Raw genomic sequence first — 15340 nt, forward strand, 5'->3', positions numbered from 1 at the left:
TCATAGCCGTCGCTCGCGCGTCGGCCCGCCCATCGATCCACATCACCCGCCTCCGCCGCGTTTGCACGGCGGCCCGGCGGTCTACCTCGCCGGCCTCGTCCTCGGCTGCGTCAGGCTCGTCGGCTGCCTCAACTCGGGGGCGCCGCTGCTCCGTTGGTCGCTCGGGTCTCGCTGCCCGGCCTCCGGCGTTGCTTTTGCAGCCCGGGTGCCGGTGCTGACAAGATTGTCCGCACGACGTCCCACGCCGTCCGTCGTCGCCGGCTTCATCTCGGACTCCGCCGCCACCACGCCTCCACCGAGCGGCGACCCCGACCTCGCGCGCGATCGGCTTGATCACCCGCTCGCCGCCACGATCCGCCTCATCTACGCCGCACGACCGACCTGGTCCGTCGGTTACGCGCGCCTCCGCAGGTCCCATGAAGATCGTCCCCCAGTTCAGCGCGCCTCTCCACCGATCGAGCGTCGGGCTGCCGCTGCGTCGCCCCATCGGGCTGCAGCGCCGCCGCCCCGTGGTTCTTCTCGCGGCTGCATTGACTCGTGTGTCGCTGCTGCGTCGCCCCATCGGGCCGCAACGCCGCGGCCCCGTGGTTCTTCTCGCGGCTGCATTGACTCGTGCGTCGCCGCTGCGTCGCCCCTTCGGGCCGTAGTGTCGCGATACGCGGTCCCCGCCGCCGCCCCGAGGCCGTCCCCGCGGTTGCACCGACTCGCGAACCGCCGTTGTGTCGCCCCTTCGGGCCGCAGCGTCGCGGCCCGCGGTCCCCGCCGCCGCCCAGAGGTCTTCTCGCCGTCGCCCCGACCCGCCTGCCGCCGCTGCGTCGCCCCTTCGGGTCGTAGCGCCGCGGCCCGCGGTCCGCTCCGCCGTCACCGCGCGTCGACCTCCTGTGGTATGCGCCGCGCCGTCTTCCTTGGCGCGGGAACGCCACCGTCCGCGCCGGTCTTCGTCACGCTATCAGGGTTCTTCGCCTACTTCGAGCACCGCCGCCGCACTCCTAACCTAGCCGCCGCCGCCGCCCATCCACCCCCTTCGTCTTCGTCCAAGCACCAGCCCGTCGCCAGCGTCGCCGTCATCTACCCCGACCACTTCGTCTACTCCGACCACCGTTGGTGACATCGGCCCCGCGCCGATGGACGCCGCAATCGTGTCCCCGGGCCTGGCAAGCCTGGTCGGCGCTTCGTCAACTTCGTCTTCGTCCGTCTACGCATGCCCGGTGCTAGCAACACCGGTGCGTGCCTTCGTCTACGTTATGTTCCCGGGCTTGGCAACCCCGGCGCGACGTGTCGTCAACAACGTTTTCTCCCCGGCGCACCACTACTTCGACACTACTGCGCCTATGACTAACTCGGCGCCCCCTTGCGCCCGCGGCTTCACGGCGACTTCCTCGACACCGGCTACCCGACTCGACATCGACCACGGCATTCTTCGCACGGCTACCTCGACCACGGCTCCACCATCATACGCTCTCGGCTACCTCGATAAATGGCAGAAAGGGCTACCGCCTTGCTTGAGCAACCTCGTTGTTTGCCACTCCAGCCACGACTCCGCGATGCGTCAACCGTTACGACTGTGGGAGGGGGGAGGGGGTGTCCGTCGGCTCGTCTTCGGATTCTTCTCCAGTCTCACCGTCTGCGTCGCTACCGTTATGACTGCGGGGGGATGTTGAGTATAATGTTTATTAGGAAAGACGAGATAGACTAGGATTTGTTCTGGCTTGTCTTGTACTCCAAGTAGATGATTGTACTCCTATATATATGCCCACGAGGCTCAAGCAATACAATAAAACGATTCCACCAAATCCCTCTCTCCCTTCTAACAATGAGAAGGGTGGAAATAAATGTGCACAACAAACCAGCCAGAATTCGAAAGAGTCTTGTTGAAGGAGTGACCGGGACATGCTATTCCAAACACATAAAAAGCTCAAGCAATTCCAACTGGTTTAACTTCATTCTATACAGCTTTCGAAGCTCAGATGTATCATGTATGGCCTATTCATTCACGGGCGTGGCTGAACGCACATCAGCAAATGCCTCGGTTGCTCTATTTTCAGAAAAAAATGTCAAAAACAAAACAACGAACAGAAAGGGGAAGGGATCAGATGATTACTGCACTTTGCATTCCTATGTCCGTGATGCTAACTGGTTCGCTTATAGCCTTCTGCAATGGTAACTGTGAGTTAACATCGTGGACAAGCGAATCGGATACACAGCACTATGAAATTCTTGTACGCGTGTATGATTTTGATCAAGGACTAAATCAGTCATAACAGTACTTCTCCTGTTTCAGAGAGGAGCAGATCTGATCTGGTAGCATATATGTTCTCTGGACAGAATTACTGCTGAAAACAAAGTACATACAAAATCTTGTTGCACAATTCTACTTCTTAGCTCTCTCCCAGAGTTCTCATGATATGGAACCACAGAGAAGCGAAATTTACAGGAAAAATATGAATCATGCATACAGAAATTAACAAGCTGGAGTGAGCTGGCCAGCTCACTCCCATGAGGCCATGATCCCATCTATACTGTGTGCATCATGAAGTGATGGGACGGGGGACAGTTCAGTGAACAAATGCAGTTAGATGGAATCAGTCTTATTCATGCATGTGGACATGGTCTATGTGCATTCAAAGCCTACATTTCTCCAACACGTTCTTCTTATTTCCCAAGCGAAGTGCTTTTAGACTAATGCCCAAAGCAGCCACAATTAACATCCACCCGGCCTCCTATAAATTTGCCACCTTGGTCCTCTCTTATCGTCATCGGAACCTCAAAGCTCTTGTTAAGACAGAGAGTTGGTGCCCTGAGCTTGAGTGAGAGATGGCAGCAGCAGCACCCGCAGAGACGATGAACAAGTCCGCCGCCGGCGCCGAGGTTCCCGAGGCGTTCACATCGGTGTTCCAGCCGGGGAAGCTTGCGGTCGAGGCGATTCAGGTGGATGAGAATGCGGCGCCGACACCACCGATCCCGGTGCTGATCGTCGCACCCAAGGATGCAGGAACCTACCCCGTGGCCATGCTCTTGCACGGCTTCTTCCTCCATAACCACTTCTACGAACACCTTCTCCGGCACGTCGCATCCCACGGCTTCATCATTGTCGCGCCCCAGGTCGATCGCTACCATCTTCACATGTATACAGAAATTACCTCAACAATGACGCAGAGACAAGAGGGTTTAACCTCAAGTCTCTCTCAAAAGATGATCTGTTGTAACTCTGTATGTGTGCTAGCTTGTGGTGATCAACTAACTAATTCTGCAAAATTTTGTAGTGCAGTTCAGCATCAGTATCATACCTTCGGGTGACGCAGAGGACATCGCCGCGGCAGCCAAGGTGGCAGACTGGCTCCCCGACGGCCTCCCGTCCGTGCTGCCCAAAGGCGTCGAGCCGGAGCTCTCGAAGCTCGCCTTGGCCGGCCACAGCCGAGGAGGCCACACGGCTTTCTCCCTGGCCTTGGGGCACGCCAAGACCCAGCTAACCTTCTCCGCGCTCATCGGACTCGACCCCGTCGCCGGCACGGGGAAGTCCTCCCAGCTCCAGCCCAAGATCCTCACCTACGAGCCGTCCTCCTTCGGCATGGCGATGCCGGTGCTGGTCATCGGCACCGGGCTCGGCGAGGAGAAGAAGAACATATTCTTCCCTCCCTGCGCACCCAAGGACGTGAACCACGCCGAGTTCTACCGCGAGTGCAGGCCGCCCTGCTACTACTTTGTGACCAAGGACTACGGGCATCTGGACATGCTGGACGACGACGCCCCCAAGTTCATCACCTGCGTCTGCAAGGATGGGAACGGGTGCAAGGGCAAGATGCGGAGGTGCGTTGCTGGGATCATGGTGGCATTTCTTAATGCTGCCTTGGGTGAGAAAGATGCAGATCTTGAGGCCATACTGAGAGACCCGGCGGTTGCACCCACCACGCTTGATCCGGTTGAGCACCGCGTGGCGTGAAGCAGCAGCTGGCTCATGCCAAAAGTTAACCAGCCGCAGGTTGGTCCACTAAATAAAGTACAGATGTACTGTACCTCTGAGCAATTTGCTTCACTTGTTCATGCAAGCTAAAACTGCTGCTGCTTTACTTCTTGCTCCTGCGAGCCTGCAATGGTACTTCTGCTCTGTTTCCAGATGTATACTACTCCTGTGAGTATAATCTTGTTTTTCGTGTCTTGGGCTGGAATATGCCGTCTGATCCCAAGCATACCAGGTGCAGTTCTGATCCCATGGAGAATTTGTAATCTAGTGTCAGACATATATCTAGTTGACAAACGTTGATGCAGAATCAGCATGAAGTAATCTATTACATACTACATCATGTGGATGGATTTACATTCGAGGGAAAGGGGGATTTAGAATGTTATTGATACAAAATCAGGCTACCCTAGGCGTTTACTCGAGTGATACACAACACCAATTTCTGTAGCTGTGTTCTCCACGCCACGACGCACCACAGTTTGTTTTCATCAGTTGCTCAGGCCACTAGCGGGCCGCCCCTATTTTTGTCAGCCTAGTGAGCTTTCCATTCCTTGTGCAACTGGCAGTAATTGTAGTTATATCTTGTTGCAGTGTCATACTAGTTATTTGGCATAACGTTGCAGTAGTGATCATATGAAAAATTGCTTTGTCGGCGCTGACAAGACTGCTGAGCTATTTAATCCTCGTATCTTTGCGATTTATGTATCAGTTGTTCAACTGGTAACTGTCCTCTGATACATCAATATCAAGAAATGACCCCAGTATCTGAACCATCAAGCTACCGGCTGAAAAGAAAAACAAGAGTCAACATTCTCGCCGTGGAGACTACTCCCTCCTGTAGGAAATCTAAGGTGTTAAATTTATTGTCCAAGTTTGAAGTAGTACAATATTACAAATCACAATCATAAAAAAGTACTTTTGGACACAAACACAACTTTATTGTGTTTTAACATAACCCACATACTCTCAGATTAGTAGTTGGTCAAATTTGAACTTGGATGGCCAAATTACACCCTGCAGTTCAAAATACTGAAGGAACGTTGATATTTTGCACCATAATTAGTCATTAATTTTCATCACTGAAATACCTGCAAAAAAAAACTTTCATCATTAACCTAATGAAGGGACTGTTTTGTGGATTTAAACAAACTGCCTGCAGTACATATAAAGTTTATATCAGCTTAAATACAAAAAAGGTTAAATCTCTATTTCATGAATAAATTAATATTTTCCTCAAGCAAAAAACCTAAATAACCAGTTCTAAGTTTAGCTGAAACTTTAATTGAGTTACTGAGTCGGTTGTTGTTCTGTTCATAGCTTTTAAACCGCTTAACCTATTTCAGCAAATAAACACTTCTCAGATATCTACAGAGAATTCCATACAAGTTTATTTAAGGTGACTGGGACTAAAACTATCTCTAACTTGGTCGAGCACAGGTAAATAACCTTCAATCATGTTTACTTAATAGAGCCTCATACATGTAAGTTGGTGCTTGTGCAGTCTGCTAATTTGTTGTCCCATTGTCAAATACTAAGTACTAGCTGGGAACTTTAATAGCTGGGTACTTTGCAATGTTTACTCCAGGAAAATGGAATGTGCAAGCTTCTTTCTTGATTAGTTACTTGCTTTGCCTTAAAGACAGTCCCCATCTATGTCCCATGTTTTCTTTTTGTATGAATTTCATATTCCCTGAAATATGAGAATACACTGTCCTGATAGACCAGTTGACCAACACATTTCCATGGGATTTTAGAAAAATATATGTGATTCTTTTTTTTGAAAAGGAGGATAGACCCCCGGCCTCTGCATCTGGATGATGCATGCGGCCATTTTATTAATTATTCATAGAGACCATACAAAGTAATACATTAGTCAGCCTGAAGCCACCATCTAGGCAACACCTGTTGCTACTCCTATCCCATTGATGAAGGTGTGCCGAATATCCGAGCCTAATACTAAACGGATATCGCACCAAACCCTAACATCTAAAGTCGGATGCCCCAGCCCAGCCACACACCGGGACTGGGTCCCATACCAGACCGACGCACTCTCAGAGGCTGCCGCCGCCATCTTCCACCAGTCCATCTCCAGAGCAGAAACTGGCCCGTCGACCTTGCCTGGCCTGCCGTCGACGCCACCACGACGCCAAACAACTCCACCATCCTGCATGTATCCGTCCACACGCGCCCGTCGCCGAACCTCCGTAGCACCATGCCACCGGGATCCACCGTCGGCCTTGCGGTGGATGAGACACTGCTCTTCCGCTTGTCCCGTCCAACCAGCACTTGCTCCAAAACGATGAACTCAGGAGGGACAACGGCATCAAAGGTACCATCTTCGTCCGATCCGGTAGATCCAGATCTAGGGTTCCCCCCAGAGCATCACGAGTGGGGTGCCACGACCTGCAACAACAATGCCTCGAGAAGGGAACGACGTCATAGACGCCGCCATCATCCGCCATGACCGAAGTCAGCGCGATTTTCACCGGAAGTCGCGTCCCCCCAACCTCGCAGCTGGCTGGAATCGAACGGAACCTCGCCGTGGAGACGAGGGCCGCCATCGGCACGCCGGCAGGGAGCCTCCAGCTGCCCCTCACTGGTCCTCCTCGCGCCACCGGCCGACCAAGGACGTACCGAGACGGATCTGGCCAGGACGCCAGATCCGCAGCCATCGGAGCCACCCATGCACCAGCGGCCGCCACAGCGCCGACTATGTAGGTTCCCATCGCCGCCGTGCAGCAGGGGCGCCGCCCTGACTGCCGCCCCCGGCCTCCCCGCGTGAGACGCTGCCTCCGCCTCATGGGATCTGCCGCGGTGACCACCCGCCCTGGATCTGCAGTGCAGGGCCGCCGCCACCGCGGCCCTTGCCGGCGGCAGCGGCGGCTGGGGATGGGGGAGTGGGGAGGGGCTGGCGGCACGGGATCGGGGGCCCCTGCCGCCGCCCGAGGGGAGGCGACGCGAGGGGGAGGGTAGGGGAGGACTGGATATCCCCAATATATGTGAATTTGCATACATTTTCTAAATTTCTGTCTTTTCTTATCCATGCTCCCCTGTAGATAAATAGTAGGCTCAACAGACATGAATGTTCACTTGTGTTCAGATTTCAATTAAGTGTGCTTCACGCTTCTCTTTCTGCAATATGTGTCAGAGTATACTAGATCATGCCGGCACGCGTTGCTGTGCCCGTCGATTATTGATATAAAATGGTAGGATTTTTTGCAAGTATATGAAGACACGAAAGATTATATAGGATATTCTGTAAATATATGGAGACACGAAACATGCAAGTTAGATTTGCAATTTGGCAGGAACTGAATTATGTATTGTGAAGTCGGTTCGAGCCTTATGGACACTCAATGGACAAATGATCTGTAAAAGTCTTTAACCGGCATTTTCATGTGTGACCTACTCGTCGTCTTCTTAACCTGAACTCTGCTTGTGTTAGACTTCCCTCTACCTGCATGAACACATATTTTTAAAAGGTAACCATTATAGTAGTTTCCTATGCTTGTAGTAATTGTTTACAGATCTGGATATGTTGTCTTAATAGCACACCTATTGGCTTACTGAATATTTCTTAATTATGGATCCAAAATCGAAGGATATTTCTTAATGTTCACAACAAATATACTCAGAATAACTTGCATTATAAATAATTTACATTTGGTAACGCAACTGGGGAGTGCAAGTCAGCTTCATCAGCCAAAGCTACGTACAGATCCTCAATCTTTCAGTTTCTCCCACGCCCTGGCGATCATATAAACCAGAGCTTCAACCAAACCAGACACCTACTGTGTCCCATCAGTACTTTGTTTTTTCTCCAACCTGGATAAATAATTAAGAAAGAAAACATTACCATTTAACTTATCTGCAAAATCTTTTCTTTCCTTTTCAGATTCACGTATTTCTTCTAGCTTAAAGAATGTTGGATGCTCTATTGGAAAGAATGATAATGAAATTAATTTATCGGTTGGGGTGCTTAAACATATGGAGATTGACCGATTAAAGGTTTCTCCGAAGTGTAATGCCTCCATACCTAACCCCGAAACCGAGGAGGAGGATGAAGCAGATGCCAAATATGATGGTCCGCTTATATCCCACTTGGTTGGTGAGGTTACCGAGGTTGGATTGGATGACGCAAGACCCGGGTCCATGTTTTGTGACTTCACAGCGTCCTCGCGGAAATCTAAATCACACTCCTCTAAAAAGAAACAAAAACCGCCCAAGAAGGCGAAGAGTTCCACACCAATCCGAGTTTCCCCATGAAAGGCATGTTTTGGAATAGCAGAGGTCTCTCGGACTTGGCTAAACATAAACACGTGGGTGATTGTGTAAGGGAACATGGATTGGATTTTGTGGCAATTTCCGAGGCTGGTAAGTGTGATTTTCGCCCGCATGTCCTCGATCACCTATCAGGTGGTTTCGACTATGCATGGCATAGTCTACCAGCTCGTGGAAGGTCTGGAGGAATTCTTCTTGGTATTCTGACAACAGTCATGGACTTGTTGGCCTTTTCAACCGGTGAATTTCATATAAAATATCACCTAAGAAACAGAGCTGACAATTTTACATGGACTCTAGTCGCAGTCTATGGGGCTGCCCAAGATGAGCATAAACCGGCTTTCCTTCGGGAATTGGTAAACCTGGCGAAGGATAACCCGTACCCAATGCTTATTGGAGGGGACTTCAATATCCTTAGATACCAGGAAGAGAAAAATAATGACCGTTTCGACACTCATTGGCCCTTCCTATTCAACGCTGTGATAGACAGTTTGGATCTTCGGGAGGCGAGTATGTCGGGGCGTCAGTTCACATGGGCTAATAACCGATCTGTGCCGACATATGAGAAGCTTGATAGGGTACTCATGGATACCGAATGGGAACTAAAATTTCCTCTGGTAACCGTACGAGCCCTAGAGCGTATCGAGGCGTTATCGGATCATGCACCCATCATTCTAGATTCTAAATCTACGAACCTAGCTGCACGTCGTCCTTTCAAATTTGAATTGGGATGGATGCATCGGGAAGGATTTGTAGACATAATCAAGAATGTTTGGGAGAGGCCTGTTGTTGGTCGTACACCTATTCACAGATGGAACTTTAAAATGAGGGCCATGAGGCAACATCTCACTGGATGGGCAAAACATACCAACGGGATATATAAAAAAGAAAAACAACAACTCTGTACCATCATTGATGACCTCGACAAAATTGCTGAGACGCGCACCTTATTTCAACAAGAGATTGAATTGAAAAATCAATCTAATGAGAAGGTTGCACGTCTTTTGCGAGAAGAAGAGATCAAATACTACCAAAGATCCAGAGCTGATTTCATTCTGATGGGTGATAGTAATACAAGATACTTCCAATTGGTCGCCAATGGGCATCATAGGAAGAAATGTATTTACAGTCTCCAACAAGATGAGGGGCGGATCGAAGGTCAGGAGGAGCTCAAAAAGTATATCACCAACTACTACAGATCTCTGTTCGGGGCAATCGCAGAAGGGAACTTCACCCTTGATGAGACCCGAACAGATGATATCCCACAAGTCACGGCTGAAGAAAACGATATCCTTACATCACCATTCTCTGAAGAGGAGGTGAGAGCTGCGGTGTTCCAAATGGAACATAACAAAGCTCCAGGTCCAGATGGTTTTCCCGCAGAATTCTATCAGAATTTCTGGGATATAATCAAGTCTGACCTAATGGAGTTGTTTAATTGCCTTCACGCCGACAAACTTGACCTATTCAGACTTAATTTTGGTGAGATTGTCTTGTTGCCGAAGATTAAGGAGGTTGAACGGATCCAACAGTTCAGACCCATATGCCTCCTTAATGTCAGCTTCAAAATTTTCACCAAAGTGACTACGAATGGTTAAACTCGGTAGCTGACCATGTTGTCCGGCCATCTCAAACGGCTTTCATGCAAGGAAGAAATATACTTGATGGCGTAGTAATCCTGTATGAGACCGTCCATGAGATACACCGAAAAAACATGAGTGGAGTAGTATTCAAGATCAACTTTGAAAAAGCCTATGACAAGGTCAAATGGTCTTTCCTCCAACAGGCCCTAAGGATGAAAGGTTTCTCCGATAAATGGCGCGAGTGGATCTATAATTTTGTAACTCGAGGTAGTGTGGCCATCAAAGTCAATGATGATGTAGGCCATTACTTTCAAACAAAAAAAAGGATTACGACAGGGTGACTCCATGTCTCCAATGTTATTTAACATTGTCGCTGACATGTTGGCTATTCTGATTGAGCGCGCCAAGCAGGACGGCCAGATTGCAGGAGTAGTGCCACACCTTGTGGATGGTGGTCTTTCTATTCTGCAATATGCCGATGACACGATTCTCTTTATGGAACATGACCTGGACAAGGCTCGAAACCTTAAACTCTTGTTGTCAGCGTTCGAGCAAATGTCGGGTCTTAAAGTAAACTTCCATAAAAGTGAACTTTTCTGCTTTGGAGAAGCCACTGAGGCGGCGGCCGAATATGCTAACCTGTTTGGTTGCGCACATGGCCAATTCTCGATTAAATATTTGGGAATACCGATTCATTATCGGTGTCTCACCATTGCGGAGTGGAAGCATGTAGAGGAGCGGTCAGGGCCGGTCCTGAGATTTTGGGGGCCCGGGGCGAGACTAAAATTCAGGGCCCTTAATATAGATTTCATAACGATAAAAATGAATATACATGTATAGAAAATATTATCAATAACACTTAAATGCATGCAAAAAAAGTATGCATATCAAATAATTTATACATATTACCTTAAAATTTTCTTCTAACATTTCACGATGCAAAATCAATTATGATGGGGTCGATGTCAATATCATCCAATACTTTCTTCTCGACGCATAGTGTTACCAAAGTATTTAACTCTATGATTCATTGTTTATCTCAGATAGTTCTTCAGTCATTTCAACTTTGAAAACCCTGGTGCGGTAAATAAGATGCGATAAGGAATGGAGATATTAGGATAAAAATCAACTCACTCACATGCTCGAAAATCTCCATGGCAGATGGTACACCATCCCGCAAAGTGAATATCATAATCTTTAATTAAAAAATGAGATCATATACCTCTACATCTCATGAACCATCACGAGAAAAAGTTTCTGCAGATTTTGTGCAATAGTCTTGAGGTTCAATTCATTTAATGGCTTCAGGGTGCCCAAGCCCATTAATAATCCAAACATATCTTTAAACATAATGAGTTTTTTTAATTCACCTTTCAAAGAAGTGAGCGTCATATCAACCAAAACAAAATAAATATTTAACTTCAAAAGCCTTCTCAGCTTCTAGGATTTCTTCTTGACAAGCACTTTTGCCATGAATATTTCCATGTTGTAATTGTACCAAGTCATCCACACCTTCTTCTTTTTCCTTTTATCGCTACCAGATGTATACTTTCTTCTGGACGACATGATCAGACACTATGCTAAAAAATAAAGGAAAAAATTACATCAATTGACAATGTGCCAATGTGCCGGCTGTTCATCTAGTAGACTAGGAACAACAATATGAATACAAAGATATTACCTTAGAGGGACGGATCGTTGATGGACGGAGAGCAAAGTGAGGTTGCGCCGGCCGCTGGGGAAAATGAAATCGGCGTACGCACCTGACTGAATTAGCAAGGAAAATTCAATTTTTATGAGAAAAAGGGGAAAAGGGGGCGCCGAACGCACAGTCGTGATTCGCCAAGAAACAGAGCGTCGGCGGCCGGTGAGAAATTGAGAAAATCTGCATGAATGCGTGCGTGATGGAATAGGAAGGAATCAATCGGTTCCTTTTTTTTGACATGCACGTATTAACCTAGCAACCAATCGGGAAAGGATCAATTAATTCCTTTCTTTCTTTAGGCCGTGCACGTACTAAATGGAACGAATCGGAAGGAATCAATCAGTTCCTTTTTTTTCTACGTCTATCTTCTACTTACTAAATGGAATGAATCGATCGCTGGCTCATCCTCCCTGACTCGCTGCTGCTGCCTACGTGTGTACACCGGGGAGGGGCCCCTCGATTTTGGGGGCCCGGGGCGGCCGCCCCCTTGCCCCTCCCCAGGGCCGGCCCTAGAAGCGGTTAGAGAAACGATTGAGCAGTTAGAAAGGCAAATTGCTCTTAGTTGGAGGACGGCTGGTTTTGATTAACTCTGTCCTCACAAATATGGTTCTCTATATGCTTTCTTTCTTCCAACTCCCAAAAGGGGTCCTGCAAAGACTGGACTATTTTAGATCCAGATTCTTTTGGCAAGGAGATGGTGAAAAGAAAAAAAATATAGACTGGCCAAATGGAGTGTGGTTTGTAGGCCGAAAGACCAAGGTGGCCTTGGAATTCATGACTTGCAAATCAAGAATGAGGCCCTACTTAGTAAATGGTTGTTCAAACTTCTTACTGAGGATGGTGTTTGGCAAACCATGCTGCATAACAAGTATCTAGGCCAAAAGGCAGTGTCTCAGGCATATTGGACACCTGGCGACTCGCACTTTTGGGCTGGCCTAATGGCGGCAAAGAAACATCTCTTTCGCTTTGGGTCTTTCGCGATAAGGACGGGTCGGAGGTTCGTTTCTGGGAAGACATCTGGCTAGGCATTGCCAGTCTTCGAGAACAATATCCAGCCCTGTACAACATTGCTCGCGAAAAAAATACTATTGCGCAAGTGCTCAGTTCATCCCCACCCAATATTTCGTTTAGGCGGGATTTGATTGGCCCCCGACTTATGTCATGGCACAATCTTTTATCCCGTCTAGATTCGATTAATATTAGACAAGGTCGGGATGTGTTTCGCTGGAACCTTACTACATCAGGTCATTCACAGTAGACTCTATGTACCGTGTACTCATGCATTGTAAGGTACCGGTGAGTAACAACAAGAAAATCTGGAAGTCAAAGATTCCATTAAAAGTTAAAATCTTCATGTGGTAGGGGAGTTGTTCTAACCAAAGACAACCTCGCACGACGCAACTGGCCAGGGAGTAAGAAGTGTTGTTTTTGTACTCATGAAGAGAGAATCAAACACCTCTTTTTCCACTGCAAGTTTGCACGTACTACGTGGTCAATCATCTAAATAGCGTCAAATTTGTATCTGCCCACAAGTGTCGCCAATATTTTTGGTCATTGGTTGGACGGTATTCCAAATAGATTCAAAATGCTAATACGGGTGGGAGCATACGCCTTACTATGGTCGCTTTGGCTATGTAGAAATGATTTGGTTTTCAATGATAAAAATGCTTCTCCTTTTTCAGGTTATTTTCCGTTGTACGCACTCGCTTCGTACGTGGTCTACGCTACAACGAGTGGAGTACCAACCGCTGTTCAAGGCGGTGTGTACGCGGTTGGAGCAGGTGGCTACGGTGGTTTTTACCCAACATGGGTGGCATCATAATCTCCGGATCGGTCCACCATCCCTTGCGACATAGGCATAGTGTCAGTCTATAGGACTCTACTGTCGCCGATTTGTCTTTTTTCCATTCATTTTGTCAGACTCTCCGTGTTGGGCTATGTGCATCCTAGTTATGCAGAGGCCGGGTGTTACTCATAATGCTTTGTATCCGCTTGGTGCTACATTTCGAGATAATAAAAGCATCCTTTATCAAAAAAATGTTGTTTGTAGTTGTTATAAAAAAGGCCATGTTCCGTTTTCCTTGTGCTCACATGACATCATGTTCTCCTAATTGCTGTGGTTTGCAGTTTAACACCGTTGTTCTCGAATATTTTTCAGTTAAGATTTTACGTGCTCCCAGCCGTGAAGATGCATAGACTGAAACCATCTGTGATTGATCTCACCAGCAGGTTTTTGGGAAATACAAGATCTGAAGGAAACAATAAGAATATGGCCCCTGAATTTGACACCCTCCGATAATATAATCACATCTCAGCTGGAAGGTTGTGAATGCCAAATAGAGTATGAACAATTGAAACCTTGACATCACAGTTCAGACGGCCATTCATTTTACTTTGTATGTAGTCCATAGTGGGTTTTCTACAAAGACATATATTTAGGAACGGAGGGAGTATAATTTAAAAATGTTCCTTCTCTCTCGGAAGGAACACGAGAACTAATGTGAGATGCTCACCTGACAGAAAAACGGCTGCCATAAGAAAATGAAGAAACCAACATCCCAGTTTCAAATCGATCCAAAAGTCAATCAGGAAACGTGCAGACCTAGGTGAGTAGGATGCAACAAGAACCACAGTCCCTAGCACAAAAGGAGAGGAACACGACATGCAAAAACCAGTGCGACAGCGCATACAACAACGTCGGAGTGATCCACAGTGTGATGTGGACGCATCAACGCGTTGTCTATTTCTTTTTCACATTTCACTTGTTAAATAACCTGCTAGATCGTATGCAATTATTTGAAACAGTTCTAGAGAGTAGCATCATATCATATGATTAAAAGGTACATAGACACAAATATTGATATTAGCCATAAATTTAGTTAAACGAGTCATAAGAACACACTGGTACTAACATGTGCGTTGGCCATTGTATGCTGACAGATTCAGCTGGAAAAGGGTAAGAAACCCAACAGTATGTTACTCGGATTCATCCTTGTACAAAACCTGCATTTTTTGGGGGCACAAAGAACAACATCAGTAAATAGAACAAATTACAAAGATGGATGAAGAATAGGGGAAAGACGAGATGCAGGCAGGAGGGAGAATTGGAAAGGGTTGGAGACCTAACAATCACCCATCCTTGCTAGAGAATGATTTACAGATGTGAGGAAAGTGGGGAACGAGCAGCGGCATGGTTGTGATTATATGGGCGTGCATAAATTGGATGGTAATTATGAGTCGCTAATTGTAACTGACCTTCAGTAACCAGCAGCCCGTGCATCAACTGTTAGTACTGGCTGATTAAAGTCTCAATCAATCATCATCGGATTGGTGTTAGAAATTCACAGGACGCATGCCATGCAACCGAACGGATCAATAAATCGAGCTGACATGCGCCCCATCGCCCGGCGAGGCGTTACCCGAACCAGCGTGATCGCCATGGATCCGTTGCTCTGGCCTGGCAGCGGTCGTCACCCAGGCCGGCCGCCTCTGGAGAGAGCCGCCAGGCGAAGGCATGGGAGGCACGCGACTCTGCCGATCGAGACAAAGTTTTTTTTTGGAAAAAGGCACTACGCTGGTACAGGCCCGGAAGGGTGCAAAGGCCCATTAGGCCGAAGTTTACCACAGAGGCCAAAAAATGCGACCGGAGCAGCGGCCCATAACGATTGGCGCTCGTTAACAACGAACTGAGGCTGATATGGGCGATTAAGAGCAAATCTGACGGCCAAAAATGCAGAAAACTAAGGATCCAACGGCCAAAAAGGTTGATGGTCTGAGAGGGCTGGAATAGTGCTCGGTTATAATGTCTTT

The 15340-nt window shown here is 47.8% G+C and overlaps 1 protein-coding gene and 1 long non-coding RNA gene across 2 annotated transcripts; one reads left to right on the forward strand and one right to left on the reverse strand.

Annotated features, from left to right (window-relative positions):
* Positions 1-2693: 2693 nt before the first annotated feature.
* LOC109783103 (chlorophyllase-1) lies at positions 2694-4151 on the forward strand. The gene is made up of 2 exons (XM_020341705.4): positions 2694-3102; positions 3269-4151. Exons 1-2 carry the CDS (start codon positions 2815-2817, stop codon positions 3938-3940), a joined length of 960 nt encoding a protein of 319 aa, XP_020197294.1. The 5' UTR covers positions 2694-2814; the 3' UTR covers positions 3941-4151.
* Positions 4152-14335: 10184 nt separating this feature from the next.
* LOC120967439 (uncharacterized) lies at positions 14336-15036 on the reverse strand. The gene is made up of 2 exons (XR_006665832.2): positions 14786-15036; positions 14336-14533 (listed from the first exon to the last, which is right to left on the reverse strand). It is a non-coding gene; the product is annotated as an uncharacterized lncRNA (long non-coding RNA).
* Between the last annotated feature and the right edge of the window lie 304 nt (positions 15037-15340).

Source organism: Aegilops tauschii, chromosome 6 (assembly GCF_002575655.3).
Source record: "Aegilops tauschii subsp. strangulata cultivar AL8/78 chromosome 6, Aet v6.0, whole genome shotgun sequence".
NCBI classification, from domain to species: Eukaryota; Viridiplantae; Streptophyta; class Magnoliopsida; order Poales; family Poaceae; genus Aegilops; species Aegilops tauschii.